This window comes from Nymphalis io, chromosome 28 (genome assembly GCF_905147045.1).
Source record: "Nymphalis io chromosome 28, ilAglIoxx1.1, whole genome shotgun sequence".
Lineage (NCBI taxonomy): Eukaryota > Metazoa > Arthropoda > Insecta > Lepidoptera > Nymphalidae > Nymphalis > Nymphalis io.
Window position 1 is genome coordinate 4,848,340 of NC_065915.1, and position 25,628 is coordinate 4,873,967.

The 25,628-nt window shown below is 32.4% G+C and overlaps 2 protein-coding genes across 2 annotated transcripts in view; one reads left to right on the forward strand and one right to left on the reverse strand.

Annotated features, from left to right (window-relative positions):
- The window catches only part of LOC126779059 (aromatic-L-amino-acid decarboxylase), a 32,073-nt gene extending 16,745 nt beyond the window's left edge, over positions 1–15,328 (forward strand). Inside the window, exons 6-18 of the mRNA XM_050502851.1 lie at positions 2,773–2,941; positions 3,456–3,565; positions 7,704–7,843; positions 8,000–8,089; positions 9,170–9,240; positions 9,673–9,692; positions 10,658–10,756; positions 11,236–11,314; positions 11,602–11,766; positions 12,435–12,542; positions 13,319–13,489; positions 13,966–14,106; positions 14,757–15,328. Coding sequence (XP_050358808.1) covers positions 2,773–2,941; positions 3,456–3,565; positions 7,704–7,843; positions 8,000–8,089; positions 9,170–9,240; positions 9,673–9,692; positions 10,658–10,756; positions 11,236–11,314; positions 11,602–11,766; positions 12,435–12,542; positions 13,319–13,489; positions 13,966–14,106; positions 14,757–15,328 — 1,935 coding nt within the window. The remainder of the gene's footprint in view (positions 1–2,772; positions 2,942–3,455; positions 3,566–7,703; positions 7,844–7,999; positions 8,090–9,169; positions 9,241–9,672; positions 9,693–10,657; positions 10,757–11,235; positions 11,315–11,601; positions 11,767–12,434; positions 12,543–13,318; positions 13,490–13,965; positions 14,107–14,756) is intronic.
- A 6,070-nt stretch (positions 15,329–21,398) lies between these two features.
- Positions 21,399–25,628, reverse strand: part of LOC126779055 (serine protease filzig) — a 29,491-nt gene continuing 25,261 nt past the window's right edge. Inside the window, exons 3-8 of the mRNA XM_050502833.1 lie at positions 25,222–25,348; positions 24,588–24,774; positions 23,876–24,060; positions 22,430–22,545; positions 21,826–21,945; positions 21,399–21,574 (exon numbers count right to left, since the gene is read on the reverse strand). Of these exons, the coding sequence (XP_050358790.1) occupies positions 21,410–21,574; positions 21,826–21,945; positions 22,430–22,545; positions 23,876–24,060; positions 24,588–24,774; positions 25,222–25,348 (900 nt within the window). The 3' untranslated portion in view covers positions 21,399–21,409. The remainder of the gene's footprint in view (positions 21,575–21,825; positions 21,946–22,429; positions 22,546–23,875; positions 24,061–24,587; positions 24,775–25,221; positions 25,349–25,628) is intronic.

The following is a 25,628-nucleotide window of genomic DNA, read 5'->3' on the forward strand; positions in this document are numbered from 1 at the left end:
TTAAGAGAAGGTTTGGAGCTTACTCCACAACGTTACTCCTTTGCGGGTAGGTGGCACATGGATGAATTTTATCCACCACATGCAGGTTTCCTCACGATGTTTACCTTCGCTGATCACGAGATGAATTCGATGGCAGCAAAGTAGATAAGGACATCTGCATTTTTGTGAAAATGCATTTTTTTACGAAAATAAGCTTATATTAACCTTATCTACAAGTCTGTATTAATTTTTTTTAATTTTTCTAAGTAATTACAATTATCTGGTACGTAAATGAATACATCTACACTCGAATTTTGAAAAAACGCCAAAATGTTGTGTATCCAAAGATGATTGAACCGCAAACAAAGACATCTGTCACTTATCACACTCTTGCGCATAGGTGGGTTTATAGCACTCTACATTTATGTATCTTACAATATTAGTTTCTATTAAGATACCTACCATGATTTTTACAAAAATATCAAACACAGTAGCGTAGGAGAATCAACAGCAGCAGACGACGCAAAATTAAAATAATCATAACTCAGTTTATTCGCACCTCATCGTTAACATTTTGATCTCTTTTTTCCATTAGAAGTAGTTTGAAAGTGAAAATAATTGTTTAGTTAAGCTAAAGAGTTTGTTTAGTTTAACGCGTTAATCTCAAGAAATTCCGGTTCAAATTAAAAATTATGTCAGCGTTGAATAGCCCATTTATCAAAGAAGACTATAAGCTGTTATATTTAACATCAAGCTACAACCAATAGGAGCTAAGCATCAATAAAAAATGTTGCAGAAACGGGGAAAATAAAGTCTTTTTGAGAGATTCCGTTGCGTGCGCTGCGTAAACGGTGAAAGTTAAGCAACAATCACGTATGCCAGAATTGTTTTTCTTAAAAGATAAAAAAAGCGTCCACGATATCAAATGTGTATTATTTAAGAATGACTTAATATAAATAATTTACTTGTGGTAGGGCTTTGTGCAAGCTCGTCTGGGTAGGTACCACCCACTCATCAGATATTCTACCGCAAAACAGCAGTACTTGATATTGTTGTGTTCCGGTTTGAAGGGTGAGTGAGCCAGTGTAATTACAGGCACAAGGGACATAAAATCTTAGTTCCCAAGGTTGGTGGCGCATTGGCTATGAAAGCGATGGTTGACATTTCTTAGAATGCCAATGTCTAAGGGCGTTGATGACCACTTACCATCAGTTGGCCCATATGCTCGTCCGCTTTTTTATTCTATAAAAAAAAAATTCTATAAACCTTTTTTATGGTAATAAATTAGTTCTAAAATAATCCATTATTTGCGTAGATTTTCTTCTCATCGTTTTGTTAAATTTATAATAACTCGTTTTTTAAAAGTTAGTTAATCATAAGTACTTATTTTTTAAATACAGATTTACCTTTATGTATTAAAAGGATACAATTTCTTATGAAGGTATCGTTTGCAGTCATAATAAATAAAGCACAGAGACCGATATTAAAATATATCGGAATAGATTTAAAGGAATTCAGTTTTTCTCATGGCCAATTGTATGCCCTATCTAGATCGGGATGCGGCGAAAGCCAATAAATAATAATATCAAACGAAAATTAAACTAAAAATGTTGTTATTACTAAAATACTATAAGTCCGCTTTTAGTGATTTCTTTAAGTTATACACGGGTGGAACCTCGGGCACAGCTCGTTACCAATAAAACACTTAACTGAGTGATTAAAAATAGCCTGATATTCTGTAAATTTCAAGGGTGATTATACTTTTAAGAAACAGTGATATTCATTTTTTTATCTGTATGTAAGCATGATACTTTATTTATATTAATTAATAAAAAAATGATTTTCTTTGATAGTTAATCTAAAGTATAATTTACTTAAAAATAGTTTTGATTTTTTTGTCCATAAACAAAAATATAAAATTATTATGAACGAATAATAAATAAAACGGTATTATTGCATATGCATTATTATTAAAAAAAAACCAAAAGTGTGGTTTAGGATATTAAATGAGTTTAACTGAGAGACGTAGATGAAGCTATGTGAAATGTTATATGCAAAGTAAATGAAGACTACAAAATTTTAGTCTAAAAATGTTAAATACTGTTTTTATGTCACTTAGATTTCTTTAAATATCCTTAAAAAAGAAGTCTGGAGGTTGTTACCTTAATTTATTAAATATTTTAATTAATGAGCTTGAGAATGAGAATGAGCTCTATTTTGATTACAACGAATAAACGGATATCAGGCAGATGTCTTCTTTTACGTTGAGGCTTTTACAAAGTAAAAAAATACAGCTACATTATTTCAGAAAAAAAACCAAAATAGTGATAAAACCCGTTATACAATAAATAAAAAATGTTATTTTAAATCATCATGAAAAATTTCAAGTTAATTAATACATAAATGTAGAAATGGTAATTATTTTTTACTTAATGTGCTCTCCTGAAAAATTGCTATTATGTAGATGTCCGTATATACTTTCCTGCCATCGAATTATACACGAATGAAGCACATGAAAATTCACGTACTTCACATTAAATCACGAAGGCTGCAATCCATTGCTGCCATGAGCTTTTATAATCTTAGTTTTTAGTTAAATCAACAACAATAATACCGTACACTTTTACCAAGAAAATGAAATAATCAAATCAACAACTGTTTAAATTACTAATTTTTAACAAACAACTTTAAATTATAAATATTAACAGTCTTAAAATACATAATCATACACACTTAATACATGCGATTCATCTATTTCGAGGTCCAATATTCTTATATAACTCGGTCTGATAGACAACGGCGAGCGAAGCAACGCTGGTCAGCTTGCTGGCTGCACGAACTCGAGCCCTCATGGAGCTGGCGAACCTGAATTCTGACTTGCAATCGTCAGAGCTGCTGGGACATCTGATATGTTACTGTTCCGATCAAGCCCATTCTTCGGTTGAAAAGGCTGGTTTAATTGGTAAGTATAGCTGTCTTAGTAGCTAAATACTAAGCTATGTCATACAGACAGACAAACAATAGTGCGAAAGCAATGGTTATCGCAAAGTAGTGTCTCATATACAGCGGGTCCTCATCGTATTAATTGTATATAAGAATCCGTAATTCCTAGCATTATTTGACAAAGTCTTCTAATCTCATAAGGCATAATGGCTTTGAATTCATTTCAACAGCTTCAATAAACAACCGATTACACGTGTAACAGTATTTTATTTGAAACATGCAGGTTTTCACACGATTTCTTCATTAACTTTTTTTAAATAATGCGGCTAAGGCCTCTTCTCCTTTTACACAAATTAAGCACATGAAAATTCAGTGGTGCTTGCCCGGGCTTGAACCTACGATCATCGGTTAAGGTTCATGCATTCTAACCACTGGGCCATCTCGGCTTTTTAAGTTATAATTGAAGCAGATAAGTTGGTCTACTTAGCTAATTTATATAATATGAGTGTGGTTAAGAAAACTATTTTGTTCAGGTCTGGTAAGGATGCGCTACATCGAATCTGATGAACATCAGTGTATGCGTGGCGCGAAGCTTGAAGAAGCTATCCTCAATGATAAGGCCAAGGGATTAGTGCCATTCTGGGTAAGTAATATGTTACTCTTAACTGTTTCGTTGGTCTAATGGTTATCTAGCTATAAAAGCTACAGATACAGAGACCCAGGATTCAATCCCCAATTTGGGCCAGTAAAAAGATAGCAGTTCTGTCAAGTAAATCACAGTTTAACTCCAGTGAGCTACTTAAGCTTAAGTATTTTTTTTATTTCGAAATGTATTCACTCTCGTGCCTCGGAAAGCACGTAAAGCCGTCCTGAACTCTGTCGGATCGTATCGTAGTTGGCCCCTAGGCTAACTGAGACTTCGAGCGTCAGACGAGTAAGCGTATGATTTTGAGCGTTAAGTGACATCAATGTGAGATTTCCAGCGTCAGATTACGTCAACATAAGATTTGTTATTGTAAGTGCGTCAATGCGTGCGTGAGATCGGTATATGCACTTGCATGTTTACACATCAATTCTCATGAGAATCATTTATACCATTTTTTTATATTATTGTATATTTTCAATTAATTACTTACGCTTAAAATTACTTAATTGGAAATATATTTAGTATTCTATAAAACGTCAAGTCGACGACAAATCTCCCTCGGTACTTGTTAATAATCTTGAACAAATTGGTCCCAAAGCGTATACGACGCAGATGTTTAAAAATACAATAGAGATTGAAATTACTGTTATTATTTTTTAATGAAACCTTAGGGAAATGTTTATTCAAATGATTTTAATAGTTGTTCTAGAAATATTTTTAGATTTATAAACGTAAAATTAAGTCAAGTCGTAAAGTAAAGTAATTGAAATAAGTTACATGATAAATGACCGTGAAAGTATTAGCGATATTAAAATTAATTGCAAAGTAATAATAATAATAAATTTTCATTTACACCCAAAAGACATGTGCACAATTTTATTTTGCAGTTTTATCTTAATACCTATTTTAATTGGAATATCAGTCAGCGATTCCTGAACAATTCATTAATAATTAGATAAGTTAGGGCTTACATTACGCTAAATGTACCATGAAGTATACTTGTATAAATTCTTAATAGGGAACAGTTATGAATAAAAACTTTCATTAAAATAGTTATAACTATTTTAAAATATGAAATGAGCAATTCTTGTATTATTTCTCTCAATTTTTGTGTTAAGTAAGGGTTTTGCTTTTTAACTTTGTACAGGTATATATTTTTTTAATTATTATTTATTTATTATTAAATATCGTAATTTAGAACAACAGTAAAAATATAAAAAGAAATAGTTAAAATTTAATTTATGACAGTAAACCACTCAAATTAACAATTGTATTATTATTTTATTAATTTTCAAACTTAGAATGTATAATTCGATTATTGTAATACTTGCATAAAACCTTTTTTTAAATTAAAAAAAAAACACAATCAATGTTCTTTATTTAAAAAAATATCGAAAATTGCACATCGTTTTCGTGATACGAAACTTCATTACTCGATAATTGCTTGCACGATCGCTTTTGAAGATGCTGTTCATTTAAGTATGTACTAAGCAGACAATCTTTGGACTAATCGGATATAAGGTGACTGGATGTACCTATTACATTAAATTATTCTCGTTATCAGCCTTGTGCCGTATTTAGCTACATCTTTGAATACAGATATAAGTAAGTAACAGCCTGTAAATGTCCCACAGCTGGGCTAAGGCCTCTTATACCTTTTTGAGGAGAAGGTTGAAGGTTTTGGAGATTATTCCACCTGCTCCAATGCGGGTTGGTGGAATACACATGTGGCAGAATTTCGATGAAATTAGACACATGCAGGTTTCCTTACGATGTTTTCCTTCACCGAAAAGCACGAGATGAATTATAAACAGAAATTAAGCACATAAAAATTCAGAGGTGCTTGCCCGGGTTTGAACCCACGTTCATCGGTTAAGATTCACGCGTTCTTAGCACTGGGCCATCTCGACTTACACTTACAGATATAAAGTTTTAGAATTATTTTATTATATATAACAATACGTTCACTAATTAAATATATAATAATTATCTTGATAGACGAATAAATTCTTTTCATCATTTAATTATTATTGTATTATTTGTCTGCCTCGTTGGTCTAGTGGCTTGATGTAAGGTCGCAGACTCGGAGGTCTTGGGTTCAATTCCCAGGTCAGGCCAATAAAAAGTTAGTGGGTTTTTCTGTCGAAAATTCTTAGTAGCAGCCCGAAGTCAGAAAGTGTGTACACTCCCGTGCCTCGGAAAGCACGTAAAGCCGTTAGTCCTGCGCCTGAACTATTTCCGGTCGTGTCGGATTGCCGTTCCATCGGACTTTGAGAATGAGGGAAGAGAGAGTGCACCTGTGTTTGCGCACACACTTGTGCACTATAATATCTCCTGCGCAGTTGGCTAATCTCTCTTGAGATTGGCCGCCGTAGCCGAAATCGGTCTGGGGGACATTATTATTATTATTATTGTATTTACTTGTTGTTAGCTTTTTGCAAGCCCGGTTACGGTGGTAGGGCTTTGTGCAAGCTCGTCTGGGTAGGTACCAACCACTTATCAGATATTCTACTGCAAAACAGCAATACTTGATATTGTTGTGTTCCGGTTTGAAGGGTGAGTGAGCCAGTGTAATTACAGGCACAAGGGATATAAAATCTTAGTTCCCAAGGTTGGTGGCGCATTGGCTATGTAAGCGATGGTTGCCATTTCTTACAATGCCAATGTCTAAGGGCGTTTGGTGACCACTTACCATCAGGTGGCCCATACGCTCGTCCGCCTTCCTATTCTATAAAAAAAAAAAACAACTTACACATATACTATCGCCCAGGTGACCCATTTGCCAGTGTGCCTTTGCCTATATATAGTAAATTAAGAAAAACATGTCCTTCAATAATATCTTAAAAGCATATGACATTCAGTTTTAATAATCATTAATTAGAGGAAAACATGTATGAATTTGTAATTTTGACTTTTTTTTCCAATTTTTTTGTAATGGTAACACTTGATCTTCATTATATCTTTAGTTAACAAGCAGATGATATTACAATAGGCACAGGCAGTCATGGGGACTGCTGATAGACGTGAAAACTTGAAACTGTTTAATGTATTTGTCGAATTTCCGGATCAATAATAATTCTATCCCTTTTTATTTTATAGCTTTTTATTAATCAAAATACACTGTCGCAAATTCGGTACAAAATATTAATTTTAAAACAGTTTAATTTATATAAATAATTGTTAAAATACACTTATATTATTTGTACTTTCAACGATTTAATTATATTAACATTAACATATCTGTGACGCGAAGCCACGAGTCTATCCCCTACGATAAACAAGCGCAACGCGCCTAAAGAAGTATTCACTTCAATAATTCTTGCCATTTAAATTTACTTTGCATAAATTGTGCAATTAAAGAAAAACATTTGATAACTAGCACCCACTCAATCGTTAATCTACCACCATACTCGATGTTTCAACGCCAAACACAGCGACAGCGGTCAATACATATGGTAACGACGTCTCGATCACAACAATAGTCGATAAACAGTAGCGCTATTCTGTACACTCACTTCATTACTCACCCGTGAAATGTTGACAATCGACTTATGGTGATGTACTAGTTTAATCTATGTGTCCTTGAATTGTAGGAAGATGGCATTAATAAGATACCACGGATTTAGGGGATTAATTACACGTTTAAATCCATAACGAAATTAATTCAAAATGACCATAAAATATATACTTTTAAAAGCTTAAATTGAACGTAAATCTACCACCGGTTCGAAATGTAGATTTTCAGTAATTGAAGTAAGTCAGTAGTTACTCTTATATAACTATTAACTCACATAGTTAACTATATTTCATTTATATAATAATTATGCTAATTATGATGTTCGTTTTATTGGGAGGAAACCCAATAACATTTCACCGGCCCGAATTAACTGATTATTATTCCCAGGATCTGCTGTCTTATACCGGTAGACCAATGGGACCTCATGTAATACGAATTCTAACGCAACACATTTTTATCATCTGTATAGTTTTGTATTAAGTCGCAATCAAGGAGGATTCCCTTGCATCATGTATTGTGAGGGTGTTGGATCCTTTATCATTACCATACCCTTGGCTTCGGAGCGATTATCTCTTTGTTATTGAAACACTACACCTTAATAATCTTACAAACTTGCAGGTTTGCGCAACTTTAGGCACCACTGGTTCAGTTGCGTTCGACAACCTTCGGGAGATAGGCGAGGTCTGTGAGAAGCATTCTGCATGGTTGCATGTGGATGCTGCATATGCTGGCAGCTGCTTCATCTGCCCGGAATACAGGTGAAAAAGTGTTACGAGTTTTTAATAAAACTAATGAATAAAATTTTTGGTTATAAAATCTGATATATATACATGCCTTGAGCTGTTTTTAAAAAGTTATTTTGGAAATTACTGTTGAACTAGCTCACAGTGTTTTTTTTTTTAATTTTATTTAAGACACTGGTTGGACGGTGTGGATTTGGCAGACTCTTTCGCGTTCAATCCTTCGAAATGGCTCATGGTGAATTTCGATTGTACCGCCATGTGGTAAGTTCTATTTTCAATTTTTCACTTCATCTCCTTTTTTGATAGTTATCACATACATTTTAAGGTTTAATGAAAGAAGAAATATCTATGATGGTGAAAAATCCTTGATGACATCTGCTAACCGATTTATAACGGTAGACACTCCAATAGAAATTAATTTATAATCTACATATGTGCAAGCTACACGATAGAGACGTCTGGACTTCAAGGAAGATAGGCCTTCTTATTGCTTCCATGCAATCCCCATGATTTTTCCTTGAATATCGAGCACATTATGAATTATAATCACTAATGAAATAAATAAATAAAAATATATAACAACCTTTTTCGTGTCTTTTATAAAATAATCCAGTTTTAACCAGTTATTCGTGACAAGTTTGACCACAAGAAAATAATAGGATTAGGAAACATCTATGTAACTGTTAATGATATTATGTTTGAATAACCGAAACCCCAGTTGGAATATTTAAGCGCTAATGGAAATTAAGGATAGAGCTCTTCATATTTACTGAATGCCTGGTACTCTGAATGATTAATTTGTTTATATATTTATAATTATAATAGGTAGGAAGAATGATAAGGTGGTAGGGTAGGGTAATGATAAGGTAATAGGGTAGGCCCCTATGTTAGCAGGCACCACCTTCAATAGACATTGGCGTTGTAAGAAATATTTACCATTTTTTTATAGTATAATATATTTTATATATATATATATTATATAATATATATATATATATTATAGTATTGGTCGTGTGACCACTGTTCTATCTGATTATGAAAGTGAGTGAACAGAGAATGCACCTGTGTTGCCATACACCCTTATGCACTATAAATGTATATAACTCAGTTGGGTAGCTTCCGTTGAGATATGCCCAAGTGGCAGTCGTTGGTTAAGGAGTTTCTCATTATCATATTTTCATTTAATGGTTACCAAAATTACGTATAAAAATGCTTACAAATGTAAGCCATACCAAAATGTCTTCAAATTGTTCTGTGTTACCATTAATACTGGGAAAGAATAAATTAATATCAATGTAAATATATATTATTTTATTATAATGACGATGATGAAAATTTCAGGGTTAAAGACAGCACTGCATTGCACAGAACGTTCAACGTAAACCCAATTTATCTACGACACGAGAATTCTGGTAAATATTTAAAATTATTCATATTATTTATTTAAATTTCGAATTTTATCGAATGTTGTCTTGTAGGCTCCATAGAGGTATTTTCCGGGCCTTTGTTGTAAATTTTTATCGGTTTATAGTTTGGTATTTTATGTGGCTGTATATGTTCATTTCCAGCTAGCATATGATGATTTTTTTATGTTCGGTTAGCCATGATATATAAAAATAGCGATACGACAATATCTTACAAATATTTTTTTATTAATTACTTTATATCAAGATAGTAAACTTTATATACAAGATACCTAGGCTGGTATTTATTTAGTTATCACATTTACATTGAAAATATAGGTTAATAACTTAAGCCTAACGTATATGCAAGATTTAGTCTGCTCATAAGTAAATTACAAGGATTTTGTGTCATATTTATAAGTAGATTTATTTTGTTCGCAGGCAAAGCAATCGATTATATGGTAAGTAAATTTTAAGAAATGAACACATAATAAATCAAAAATAGTTACAAATTAATATTATATTACTTCCAAATATATAATAGGTCGGATCTCAAGGTTCAAATACGAGAAATAAAATTGACTTAGAAAGAAACGATGATACAGCAGACAACAGAAAACATAATGGTAGTGTATCAAATAGTGATGAAGGCTACCCACCCAGTGGTGATCTTTATGATGAGAGTGATGAAGAAACAAAATTGCACGGATACGACAAGATATCTGACGGATCCACGGAGAATATACAGTTAGAAAATCCAGACAAAAAGGAGTTCCTTGTATGTTTTTTAATTATAGGTGGAGGGTGTATTGTCGTCTAATTGATTTTGGTGAAGGTAGCTTAATATATGGTGGTGGTGTTTCGATACCCTCGTTGTTCTAGTGGGTAGGTATAAGGTAGCAGACCCCGAGGTCCTGTCGGGGCAATAAAGTTTTAGCGTTTTTCCATCGAAAAATCTCAGTAGCAGCCCGGAGTCCAGCACCTGAAGTCTTTCCGGTCGTGACGGATTGCCGACCCATCAGATTATGAGGCCAAAGTTGATCAGGAAGACATTATGTAGTGGCGGTAGTGATTGTTAATGATAGTAAATATCTCGAATGTAAAGATTAATCTTCTTCATGTCTTCTTCATTCTACATAACCTTCGTGAAGGACAGATGTGTAACAGGCTTAATAAAATAAATAGCTAAGCAATTTGATAAGATTAGTTATTAAACACATTTGTCTATTTAACAAGAAAAATATTGGTCTTGTTGAAACTATCAATACGATAGTTACAAGTTTAAATCATTTCTTGGTGATTTGGGTACATTTCACTAACATTTCAAATTGTGTTGAGGAATATGATCATAGATGAAAATTACGATCAGTTTCTTCAACTGTACTTTTTATCTTGTCTAACTTATTTATTTTTCATCTTATTTCAGCACTGGCAAATACCTCTGAGCCGCCGTTTCCGGGCTTTGAAACTTTGGTTCGTGTTGAGAAATTATGGTGTTGTTGGTTTGCAGAAACATATTCGTGAGGTATGATAATTAATTTACATATGTTAAAATGTTTCTCAAATGTTACCGTATTGTTATAACTTTTGATCTACCATATAGTAGTGTGAATACTGCTACAGATAAATACAAATGTTTATAAATGCCTAAAAAGCTTATGGTTTCTAAGTATAAGACAATGATGCACATTGAGGTTAGATTAGTGTACATTAATGTTCCGTCAGAGCGTCACGGTAGCATGCGAAAGCGAGCCCGTGGTGCTCCTCGCTAAGACGGAAAGGGTACTGCTGGTTTTTTTAGTGGGTATTCCGATGCTCGGGGTGCACTCATACCCCCCCACTGTTACCGTGGGGGAAACGCCTAACGCGTTTTTCTAGCGATAAAAAAGGGTACATTAATGTTAATAAATAAATAATCTCGATTTTTAATATTTAACCAAAATAGATCTGTGTTTGAACTTTAGGGTAAAGGAAATGTCGTCATGTATATATCTTCACTTTCAGAGCGTGCGCTTAGCTCAGAAGTTTGAAGCATTAGTTCTTGCAGATCAGCGTTTCGACATACCACAGCCGAGAAATTTGGGTAAGCTGTTAATCATACGAATTTTTATTGAAATGGTATGATAAAAAACCCTAATGAAGAAACATTTCGAATAAAAAAAATGTAATATCTCTAAATGTTAGAATCGGACGTCGATTTCACGTTTAGAAGTAAACTTTACTATTAGATCCTAATAAGGGTAAGAATTTTAAGTAATTTTTTCAAGTGCAAAGCAAATATTGAATATTTGAAACAAAGGATTTTATATAAGGAGGTTTTATATCTGTCACGTGTACTGAATTGAATGCGTTTTAATTTGTTATATACAGGAATGGTGGCCTTCCGTCTCAAGGGTGACAATACTCTCACCGAACGCCTGCTTAAAAGGCTTAACGCTCGAGGCTACATCCATGCAGTACCTGCTTGCTTCAAGGGCGTGTATGTTATACGATTCACTGTTACGTCTCAAAGAACTACCAATCAAGACATACTTGGTAAGAATTTTATAAAACATTAGTTAAAATTTATAATAAAAATTTCATGAATATATTATATAACTAAAACAAAAACAAAATACGAATTACAAATTTATAGAAAAAACACGTCGTCTAAAAGATGGTCTTGTGGTATTGTGCCCAAGATGCTGGCACTATTGCTTCTTTCCACCGCTACTCAGTCTTTGGGCTAAATAAGTGCAGGCTCTTGGGCTACCGGTAGTGTGGACCAGTTCCTTAGAGAGATCTTTTATATTTTTTTTAGTATCAGACGACCACAGACCTAATGTTTCAAAACCCAGCCACGCAAATTCATATTCGTTGGATAAAAGTGAATATTTGCGGCGCTTGAGTATTTGAGCAACTTTAGCGGCTGGTATCAATCAAAAACACAGACCATCTTAGATGATATGCTATTCATTTTGTATGTTTGTTTGTTTCACGGCTATACCACTGAACTGATTTTGATGAAATTCGGTACAAAGCAAACTTTAATCTCAAGGACGTTTCAACTATTTCAAAACTACCTACCCTCCCCGTTACACGCCGGTGGAGTCGCGAATCAAAGTAATAATTAATAAAAATCAAACTCGAGTCATATGGAACATTTGACATTGATCACACTCGCATTATCAACGATATTCAAATTGTCTATTTTCTGTTTGCAGATGACTGGAACGAAATAAAGAAAGTCGCTTCAGAAATATTGGTGGACATGTTTGGTTCTGAAAATGGAAATATTGTTATACAGAAAAAGCCCAGGATCTCATTGAAAGGTATTTTTATTCGATTATTTTTTAATTTGCAACTTATATTAAACTTTTATTGAAATTCTAGCGAAAGATTTAGCAATTTAATTAAACAAAATCAAATAAAAATGACTGAAGCGTGGAAATTAGTCAAAATTTTGTTCTCCATATTTGATGATGTTCTCCTGACCGATTTCGACCACGTATTACAGCATGACAATTTAAATCATTGTGATCAGAAATATATTTACTACTTACTTTTAGAATGTATACCAAAAAACATTAAATTTTTTCGTTAAATTTATCTTCACATAATAAACTATTTAGAAAATGAAATCCAGGACGATCAAATTCTTACGCTATTTTCTTTATAATCGACTATAATCTTGTATTGAATAATATGGTTATTTTTAAAATATATTTTAAAACTTAAAACAAGCTGAGATGGACGCGTGAATCTTAACCGACGATCGTGGGTTCAAACCCGGATAAGCACCAATGAATTTCCATGTGTTCATTTGTGTTTATAATTCATCTCGTGCTTGACGGTGAAGGAAAACATCGCGAGGAAACCTGCATGTGTCTAATTTCACTAAAATTCTATACATGTGTTTTCCACCAAACCGCGATGGAGCAGCGTGGTGGAATAAGCTCCAAACCTTCTCCTTAAAAAAAGGAGAAGAGGCCTTAGCTCAGCAGTGGGACATTCACAGGCTGTTACTTTACTTTTACTTTTTATTTTTTAACTTCTTACTTACTTTACTTCATACTTACTTTACTTCTTACTTACGTTACTTTTTCAGAAACTCGTGACCTGAACGCAACTTTTGGAACGAGCCTCCTCCTCGCCAACAGCCCAATGAGCCCAAAAATCGTTAATGGCACTCACGTTGCTATCTGTGATTATGAGCAAGTGCTTTCATCTTGCGCGCAGACTTTTGCTCAGTTGAAAATGGAACCAAAAGACAGCCCTGGTAAGATGCGTATGATACACATTTAGAATATTTTTGCTTATTTTGTGGTTGATGATTTCATTATATATGGTGGTAAGGGTTTTGCATTCAAACTAAACTGGTTAAGTATCATCTTATACCATCACTTCTACATCTACTACAACCCCTACTACAGTCACTACTACTGTCCTTATTACATCCCTCAATACAGCCACTACACCTCTTATTCTACTGCTAAATACTTTGTTTGTATTGTATAGAGTGTCTAGTCACATGGCAATATGATTGCATTGAATTCATATTATCATCAATCATTTGGTAACGGTTGACGATATAAGACATGGTTTACATAGTCAGGAATGATACATAAGCTGCCCATTAATCTCCTTAATATATACTCACACTTCATTATTGTAAAACGACTTTTGAATCTATATATGTATATATAGCGACAAATACTAACCTATACTAAAAGAGCTATACTAACTTTCTCATAGAAATGCGTAGACGTGTCCGCGGTATACGTATGTGCGGGAAGAAGTTTTCTCTGGATTCCTATATGGACATGGTGCAGGGTCTTATGGTGGAGCAGTCGCTTCCTCAGTGCTCGGAGGAGGAGAGAGATGACGCTTCTAATGGTAAATGGGAAACTTGATATGTAGTTCATAAGTATTGTTTGAAAGCTTTATGTGGTTATTAAAGATATTGAGATATTGTGGTTACGTGGATCTATGATCTTTAGCTTCATATCCTGTTCGTTGGTGAAGGAGAACATCGTCAGTAAATCTGTGTATTAGTTGAAATTCTGACACACCCCCTGATTCGTAATGGATCAGCATCGTGAAGAACAGACCTTGAACAAGATTTACGAAATATTTTTACATTACCATATAACTGTGTTACTTTCGCTAGTCTGTTCCAATATTTAATTTGTTGTGTTTTTGGTAGTATCCTTAACTAGTACAGTCGTATTAACATTCCAGATTCCTTATACATTTTGTTGGATTGTATGCGCTATTTATTATTTGAATTCATTCTATTTTTCGTTTCGTTTCATTGTGATTGTTTTGTAGATATTCATTGTCTCTTGTAGTATTAGCTTTTAATTTGATTGGTTTATTTTAGGACCGAAAAGTGAACCCATTGGAGCAAAATATTGAGGTAATAAATTTAAATTAAACGGTGACGGTTAATCTTATAAGCGCTAGTAACAGCTCATATTATAAATGCTTCCAAAATTAAATTCAGATGAAAAATAAATTAAAATATTCATGAATACTTCTTTCAGGATCTAGCCCCGGCGAAAGATCCTCCGTATCAACATCGCCAGCTACGTCTACTACGACGATCAAACATGATAGCAATATAGACATGAACCAACTACAAGTACCTGCAACGCCATCCAGACAGTTCAGATCAAAGTCCATTGATGTATCACTATCAGACTTGAAGTTAGATGATGCAACTGTATCGGTCGATATGAAGAACAATGAAATAATAATAACACCAACTGGTTCGAAGAAAATAGATGATCAAGTACGTTTCAACGCTGCTGAAGAGAAATTGAATATAGGCGATAGAATCAATCAGGCATTTGAAAATTTTCAAGGCAGTTTTCGTGATCATAATGAAGCCAATGCTAAATGTGTCGATGAGGAAGATGAATCTAATTCTAAACTCACTATTAAAGGGCCAGGTAGTTATATTAAGAAACTAATACAGCAATTTAGCGAAGGACCGTTCGAATCGGAGGAACAGAAGCCAGAAGCTGATAAGGCAGTTTCGACGCAATCTATTAAGGATAGAGCTGACGCTATATGCAAGAAATGCTTTCATTACAAAGGTAAAATGAATAAGTAATTACATAATCATTATAAACAAAATAAACGTTTATTATGTAGTGTGTTTATGTGCTTTGAATTAAAAAAATATGTATCATTGATAATACGTGTCTATAATTATTAAATTTTAATATAATATAGATAAGTTATTTCGTTCGTTAAACGCAAAGCACAAATATATTTTAACGTATAATATTTTTTTTAAATTACATATTAAAAATCGCTTAAAAGTAGTACAATTTTTATTGCATTCGATCGAAAACAAAAAAAAAATACATATTATGTTAAAAATATAAGCGAAAACTGAATATATAGAATGAAATACTCAAGTTATTACATTTTCGATCGATCTACATACATATATAATGAGATGTAAACATTGTAATGGTCAGTTAAGTATTTTTGAAATCTTTGTTATAATGTCAAATAGTTAACTGTTTTTACTTTAACTATTTTTTTAAATTTTAGATAAAAGGTTTCAATTGTATTCTTGTCATGAACGATTTTTGTTTTGTAGTTTCATGACAGTGTTACGCTAAGCGGCATGCTCTGTACAATTGTAACTGTCACGCGAGAAATTATAATATATGTGACAGGACCCTTTGATACATATAACATATTAAATAAAATATATATTGCTCTCGTTATAACTTAACTATAATCAATATTTAACTATAAAATTATTAAGGCCTGTGGATTAAAATATATTTTAGGCATTTAGAAATAAATAAATAAAAAGCATTTTTTATATATATACTGCTGTGCTGCATCAATAAACTTTAAAGTGTTTATGTAATATATATAAGTGTTTTAAAAACAGGTAGTGATTAGTATTACAATTATATAAGTCCGGTCGCTAAGAGAATTAATTTTAGATTCCTCTATCTGTCTACCAGTTAGCACAAGTGCAAAGCAGACACGTTTTCAGACGTAAAGCTTTATTTTGTGATTTTTTTTTAATTATATAATAAAAATTAAATTTAACGCAAAATTATAATATTTATAAAAATAATTATATTGTTTTTAATGATACTATTCGTTAGTAAATAAATACTTCACCGCTTCAAAGTTACATCGTTCATTTGATCACGAATTAGTTAGACCTTATTCTATAAGAACAAACATAAAAGTCATCGCTGAAAACGGTCGTAATGTCAGATAGTGATATGCGATATTGACCATAATAATTATAACATTTCAAGAAAACACGCATCAAAATAGTATATCACCATAAGTCGGTTGTCAATATTTCACCTGTGAGTAATGAAGTTAGTTCTTACAGAATAGCATTTTATAAGCGACCGGATTAGTTTGTTTATTGCGTAGCTTAAAATTATATTATAATTATTATATTAAATGTATTCTTCAATATAATCGTATCTACATGTTAATAAATATATTTAATGAAGCATTATATATTGTTTTTATCACAAATCTACACAAGAAAACCTACATATATAATATATAATAATTTTATATACTAAAATCTTCTCCGATACGCGATGTAAATTCTGGTATTAGTTTTGTAGATATTGGTTTAGTATTTTTATTCAGTTACTTATTCTCATTTATTGGTTACTTAACTATATATATATATATATATATATATATATATATATATATATATATAAATTAACTAGTTACTCTAAGTATATAAACATGGTGACGCGGACGAATTACGTAGGACTGTTTAGGTGGAATATTTCATTTCTACAAAAATTTAATAAAACTTAAGAGGTGGTAACAGAACAATTTTTCAAGCTTTTATAACATTTCATTTTTAAAGATAAATCTAGTTCATTGTATAAAAATAAATTATTGTTTGTATAACAAGGTTTTGTCAAATCGGAAACGTAAAATAATCAATTTTTTTTATAGAAAAAGAATACGAAAGGTCCTCTAATATTTACATTGATTTATACTCGTAATGCTACAAGTTATTGAGATAACTGAATAATGAATTATATTTACAAATAAACTGAAACCTGGGTTTTTTAGAGACCTTTCGTTTAAAATTTATAACAATATAAAGCTGTCGTCGCTAACTAAATTTTCTTTTAGCGAAAAACAACATCTTCTGTCGCGAGTCACACAAACTTTAAGCATATATTTTTAAAAATCAGATTGAAATATATCATTCGAATATATTCTTTAGAATGATTTGTAAAATACTGCCGATTGTGTTACATAGAAATATAAAATTGAAATTTGAATATGAAATTGTAAATTCATAGTAGTAAAAAAACTTATCTGTCTCTTAATAAATCGTAAATATGTCGTATATTATAATAATTACTTTATTTTATTGTACAACACACAGAAAAAAATACAAAACATGGATACAGCCTAAATGAAAGTAGCATACAATTTTGGCAACCTTATTGCTACATAGCGATCTCTTCCAGGCAACCAACCATGTAAGTTATCTCATAGGATATAACAATATATTTAATCATAATTAAAAAAATCTCATGCAATATTATTGATATTGATAATTGGCATTGTTTTTCTATCTCTTGATTGAAGAAGGATTTTGTCTTAATTATAAAGATATAACATATATAAATGACGAGCCGGTTGGTGTGGTTGGATGCTTGCCTTTCACGTCGAAGGTTATGGTTTCGATTCCCAGCCAGGGCAGACATTTGTGTGCATGAACATGTCTGTTTGTCCTCAGTCTGGGTGTAATTATCTATATAAGTATGTATTTACAAAAGAAAAATAGTATATGTAGTATATCAGTTGTCTGGTTTCCATAGTGCAAGCTCTGTACATGCTTAATTTGGGATCAGATGGCCGTGTGTGAAAAATATCCCCGGATATTATTATTATTATTATATTATTAAATAAAAAAATCTTAACTTCCTTAAATATTTATTAAATGCGTAACAGTCATTTATTTATAAAATACATAATCAAGTTGAGCATTTCATATTTAATAGTTATTAAAATAATTAAACATTACTTAAAAATATTTTTTACATATATCTAAAATTAATTTGACAATAACAAATAAAATATTAACTCATTTCGGAAGACAATCTTTGAGCTATTTGACCAAACTAATTGGTATCCTTTATTAAACACACATATAAGAAAGAGATAGCGATACAGATTGAACTTTTGAATTTATGTAGTGGAGTTTCAACGTAACTGGAGTTAGGTGCAATAATAATAGTAACAGTAACAGCCTGTTAATGTCCCACTGCTGGGCTAAGGCCTCCTCTCCCTTTTGAGGAGAAGGTTTGGAGCTTATTCTACCACGCTGCTCCATTGCGGGTTGGTAGAATACACATGTGACAGAATTTCAATGAAATTAGACACATGCAGGTTTCCTCACGATGTTTTCCTTCACCGTCAAGCACGAGATGAATTATAAAAACAAAATTGAGCACATCAAAATTCAGTGGTGCTTGCCCGGGTTTGAACCCACGATCATCGGTTAAGATTCACGCGCTCTAACCACTAGGCCATCTCGACTTTTTTGCAATAATAATAGCCGACCAATATATCTAGACTTTACTATTTCATTGATAAATGTTCAAGAAATATAGTATGTCTGTATTAAACTATGATCTGATTTAAAGAATTAAAAAAATGAATTGATTCCAAGATTCAATCAAAACTTAATACATTGTATTAAAAAAATATAACACCCCCTTTACAATATTCGATTAAAATATTGTTTTAAAAATATAACGTCGTTTTATTGCTCCTACTGAAAGGAGGGTTGGTTCATTTTTGTTTATATTTTGGATTGTTAATATTACAGTTTAGATGTAAAAGTGTTAAATAAGGTCATCGTTTTTTTGTATATGATATATAAGACAGCACGTCCAATTTTGTTGTACGATTTTCATTCTTACTGTTCAAGCATTAAGTTTATTTTAGCTTGCAGCTTTCACGTTTTTTGTAACAATTTAACTAATATTATCTATACAGGTCTCAATACATTTTTTAAATACTTTTAGTTTAAGCTGTCATAACAATTTTCATATACAATTAATATATTGGTTGAAAGGATAAAGCCCTTAAGGATCAAAATAGTCCTTGTGGAAAAAAAAAGTTTAGTGTTTTTTTTTCAGAAAAAAAAAATGCAGATATATAGTTTGTTTTAATGCGATTTGGTTCAAAAGAAAAAGGAATTCATGTTTTATTTTCATCTAAATTAACAAATTATATTATATTGTAAAGTGTTTAAAGTTATAAGGAAATCTTAGTTATTATTAAGTGAAAACATAAAAATGTGACAATAAAGCGACGTCTTAAAAAGTAATTAAAAATATCGCTTTATAGATTGAAAAAAGAGTTAATTTTGAAATATTCACAGCGCTAAAGCGCTAAAAAAACTTTCTGTTTGCTTGAAACGAATCGAATGTTATAAAAATATAATTCCTTTTGGTCAAAATGGACGCAGACGATATTTATGGTGAAACTACTGTGCTACTAGTTCCTAGCAGTAGAATCTACTTTTTTACTGAAGGGTTTAATTTAGAATTTAATTAGAAGCCTTGATTAATTTTAATTTTTATTTATAAAAACGATATTTTTAATTAAAACAATGATCATGTTAATAAGTTTGAGTTATTTCTTTCCAATTCAATTAATTTTTCCATTTCAATTAAGTACATAATGCTTGATGACTTTTTAATTATCTTAAGTATAATTAAATAAAATATTAAATAGATATAATTAAAAGATAACTTTAATAACTGGCATTTAATATATAAAATATATCTAAAAATATTCTGTACATTATTTTTTAAATTTTGACTTAAAATTAAAATAAATAATATTCTATTTATATTTTACGTATCTTAATATAATAACTTATTGCTATATTTAAATAAATAAATGCATTTAAATTTACATTATTATTAATAATAATTTACAATATTTATAAGTCAATTATTTTATTAAGTAACGGAAATTGAAGAAGTATTTAATTTCTGGCTTAGAGAGCTATATTGTATGTTTTATTGGATTGAATTATTTTAATAAAAATATAAATAATTTTTAAAAGTAACAAAAATATTTTAAATGTGCTTATTAAGTTATTTATATAATACATAAGTACAAGTAAATAAGGACTGTGAAATATATACGGGGTGGGATGTCGTATATTAAATAATTTAAGCATAATACTGGAAGATCTTACGCGATCTATAAAAAAAAACAATTTCTTGACTTGCATTCAGATATAAATTTATGAAAATAATCGAGTGTTCGAAATTCGAATTTGAAAAATTATTACGCACGTATCAAACAACAAACCAAAATTGGACGTTTAAATTCATATTTTAAAATAAATTTTGCCTCGAATGGATTTTTTTATTATTGGAACGAGCTTAAGAAATCCCTGTCACATTTTTTTTATAAAAAAAACTTCTTATCACAAAGTATTTTATAGCATTACAAAATTGATTTCGATTGGAATTTTACAAATGAAAGTATAAAAATTTAATTTTATACACTTTCGTTATAAATGAAGCAAGTGGAACGGAATGAAGTTTTATGGAATTTGTTATTATATTGATAAAATTGATTACTCGAAAGTTAAGAGAAAGGGATGTGATATACTTTGGCTTTAACGATTTAAGTACCTTTTTATATTTGTATTTTAATTTTGTTGTAAATATAAAGAAGAGTTAGTTTTAACGCACTAATACCAAGAACCAACACTTCCATTTTTAAAAATATGACAGATATATATGTATCTCCCTCTTTTTTATAATTTAACTGCTGTTTCCCGGCATCATTATTTTAATATTTATTATAAATTTTATTAATTTGTTTTATTATATACTTTTGTTTCCAAAGTATATAAATAAATATAGCCTATATATATAGAAAGGTTAAGATTAGATTTTGACTCGGCGTAGATCAGGTAATTATAAAGATTAATGAACTTATTAATAAACGTTGCTCAGCGGCTGTTTAGGTTTAGTTAAACACATGTTGTCTCTTTCTGTCATCATCGATTTGACATTCGAAAGAAGAAGACACGTTATTCGAGAAGTCTATGAGAGTGGACCTTCGAGAACAATATGGAGCAATAGATATATTACATTTTGGGAAACTGAATATTTTACTTAAACAATTAACGTACTCCTGTCAAAGATCTTAACCAAGGCTTATAATATGTTGTCCTCATGTACACTCCTGGTAAGTATGGTGCCGCACATTTGATACCATGGGACACCGTGCCCACTAATTGCCATTTACCATCATCGCGTTGGAGCACTAAGGGACCACCGCTGTCGCCCTGGAAGGAATAAAACTATATAGTATATGTTAAGTTTTAAGCTTCTATGAAGTTTATCAATGAGTGAATGTTTAGTGGCTAGAACTCTTGAATCTTAAGCGAAGATTAGTATTTTAAAACCAAGCAAGCATCACTAAGTTAGTTATATCCATTGAAGTTACCATAGACTCCAAATATTCTTTTCGAGGAGAAATTTGCCCAGCAGTGACACATTTACAAGCGGTTATTATGAGGACTAAACTATTACTCACTTCACAGGAATCCCTCTGACCATTAGCATAGCCAGCACAGATGAACGAGTTCAGGATTTTCTTAGCGTGACCTGCTGCGTGGAACATCTCCTGGCAAGCGCTGTTGTCGATCACAGGCACCTGACGATACATAACATATTATACATATGCTATTTTATTTATATTAAGTTCAATTTCATTTTTTTTTAAATATAGGTTGAGAGTCGTAATGTGATGAGCGGTATAAGCACATATATCAATTGATTGATGATTATATCTAGCCACTAGACCAGCAAGACAAACCAAGGTCGGGCCCATAAAAAGTTATTGAGTTTTTCTTTCGAAAATTCTCAGTAGCAGGCCGGAGAGGAAGTTGGAAGTATGTACACTCCGATGCCTCGGAAAGCAGGTAAATCCGTTGGTCGTGCGCCTAAACTATTGCTATGCCATCGGATTATGAGAGTAAGGCAGTCGAGAGTACACCTGCGTATGTGCACACACTTAAACACTATAATATGTCCTGCGTAGTTGGCTAATTTCTCTTGAAATTGACCGTGGCCAATGTCATCATCCAATATATGAAATCCGTGGTCATTGCCTAATTATAAATCAATCGAATAGGTACCTGGACTTCTTGTAGAATTGAAGGCACAATACCATTGTACGTAAGGCGACCCCAACCTGTGACGGTTCCAACTCGCCCCGTGAAGTCTGTGTCGTCTTGGGGCATGCAAATTGGTACTGAAATAATATAATACATACAATATGATATACAATCACTAACAGCCTGTGAATGTCCCACTGCTGGGCTAAGGCCTCCTCTCCTTTTTGAGGAGAAGGTTGTGGAGCTTATTCCACCACGCTGCTCCAATGCGGGGTGGTAGAATACACATGTGGCAGAATTTCAATGAAATTAGACACATGCAGGTTTCCTCACGATGTTTTCCTTCACCGTTAAGCACGAGATGAATTATAATCACAAATTAAGCACATGAAAATACAGTGGTGCTTGCCCGGGTTTGAACCCACGATCATCGGATAAGATTCACGCGTTCTAACCACTGGGCCATCTCGGCTTTTTTTAAAATAAACTTTATTGTAAAATACATATAAATAATGAGAAATTATATATTCACTTACAATTAAAATATAAAAAAAATCTTAATTTAATAACTTGAAGAAAAATATATTTTATTCATAATCTCTTAATGTATTCTTGATTAATAGAATACAATTACGAGATGGTCCAATGGTTCTATAATTGTTGGCTGAAGATTTCGGGTTAAAATCTCGAAAACCAAATTTTTTAATTTTAACATTATCGCCTGATGTTTAACTACTAACCGCATTTTTTAAATATAAAATAGGAAGGCGTACTGACATTTTCGCTACCTAATGTCGACCACTGCCCTTTAAGAAATATTAATCACCCGTTGATGACAGCTTGATGATGTAAGATCAATGCGCGAACAAACTACGACGAAACGTCTGCTATGTTTATAGCTACGTCTCACTTACCCTCCAAATCGGAACACAACTTTTTTTTTATAGTATAGGTAGGCGGACCACCTGATGGTAAGTGGTCACAAACGCCCATAGACATTGGCATTGTAGGAAATGTTAACCATCGCTTACATCGCCAATGCGCCACTAACCATGGGAACTAAGTTGTTATGTCCGTTGTGCCTGTAATTACACTGGCCCAATCACCTTTCAAACCGGAACACAATAATACCAAGTACTACTGTTTTGCGGTAGAATATCTGATGAGTGGGTGGTACCTATCCAGACAAACTTGCACAAAGCCCTAACACCGGTAAATAATAACTCTTAGTATTAGTATAATAGTAATACTTCGTAATTACTGTTTGTTATGTATCTGTCGAGTACGATTTTAAGCTTCTATGAAGTTCATCAAAGAGAGAAGGTTTGGTGGCCAGAATGGTGGCTCTGGACTCTTAAGCGAAGATTGCGGGTTCGAAACCAAGCACGCACCACTAAGTTAGTTATGTCCATAAGAAATAAGAGTGGTAGGTGGTTGCTGTGGATCATTAAACGTTACAGTTATTACCTATATGAGCATCGAATTGCACCGGCGAGTCCAGCTCTAATAGGGCGAGATCGTTTTCAAACGTCGCGGCATCGTACTGCCGATGGACAATCACGCGACGCACGTTTTTGGCTATCGGTCTTCGAGGTTCAGCGTCCTTCGACAGGTCGTTCTCACCAAATACTGCTATCAGGGAGGCTAGGAAACTGTAATGATATTCAGAAATATGTAACACACAACTTAACATATTTTGAACTAATAATTCGTCCATTGATTGAAATTCATTCATAATTATGATTGAAAATTTTAAGAAAACATATTTTATATATCTCGGTAATACGTCAATTGTTACCAAAAATAATAGAAAATCGTTTGACAGACATGGAAAAGGTACTGTAACGCTATTCTGTAAGAATAAACTCGAAACTCACCGCAGGAAACGCTCGTGAAATGAAAGTGATATGTGACATTGACCATAATAATTATAATATTTCAAGAGTACACATCAAAATAGCATATCATATCAATGTAGTATATAGGGTGAGTAATGAAGTGAGTTCTTACAGAAAATAAATTATATGCATAAAACTAAAAACAATCTATAAGTTTAAAAAAATATTATGTACTGTGTATAATCCTTCCAGCTGAGGTTACCTTAAATAAGCAATTATAAATAATTAATAAATTAATCTATTCTATTTTCTAGGATTTCTGGTGCAAAGTTTAAACTGACCCAGGCTGACAATGAGCAGCGGTTGTGACGAATCTGTTGGAGATCAGGACACCACCACACTTGTTCTTGATGACGAGACCCATCCAAGTTGATTCTCTCACTAAAACTTGCCAAGGCCACTCGCCAAATTTAGCGTCCTTACCACCGACTATACGACCAGATTTCATCATAGGTCGAACTCCGCATACTGTAAAAAAGTAATATTCGAGACTTTGTCATTGGTTAACAGTATTGATTTAAAATAAGTATGCAGACTGACAAATGTTCACAAGCATTTATAGACATTGGCTCTGTAAGAAATACTAACCTTACATGATCAATGCACCAACCTAAGCGACTGACTAATATTATGTGCTCTGTATCAGAACGTAACTAAATAACTAAGTTGCTGATGGCAGGAGAATATATCTTATCAACGTTGTACCCACTGCTTTTGAACTGATTGCAACGCTGGTAATATATAGCATATTACAATTATTTTTTTTATATATGAAAAGACCTTGTTTGACGTGCTGTATGACAGGCAAGCACTGAGTTTTTATGTGCCTAATCTTCTTAATCTAAAACTTTTCGAAAGGAAAGGAGGCCTTAGTATTTATATAGGAGGAATTTGTATATAATACATATTACTTACAATTCTTATCATTATAGTCAATGACCTCAGGTTGTTCCGTTGTAACTTCATCTTGCTCAGTTACCGTCGTTGTGACGGTGGTCGTGGTGACCTTTTTTGTCGGCTTTGATTTCTTCGTGGTGGTCACCTGGAAACAGAAAAACAAATTGAAGATACAATAGTGGCTATAAAATTCGGTACTTTGAGGTACAATTCGCTTCAAACGCGCTGCATCGAATCGCGTAGAATCGCATTTTAAGCGTGGGATACGAACACGCAATACTAAAATGCTCGCATGCGGCGGCATACGATTTAAGTCAACTGTTTTGCTGATATTCAAATATGGACTTTAAGCAGACACTTTAATTTACTTTAAAGTTGTAAAATGCATTTTTCCATCGTTGAACGATAAATGGAATGACGGAGTG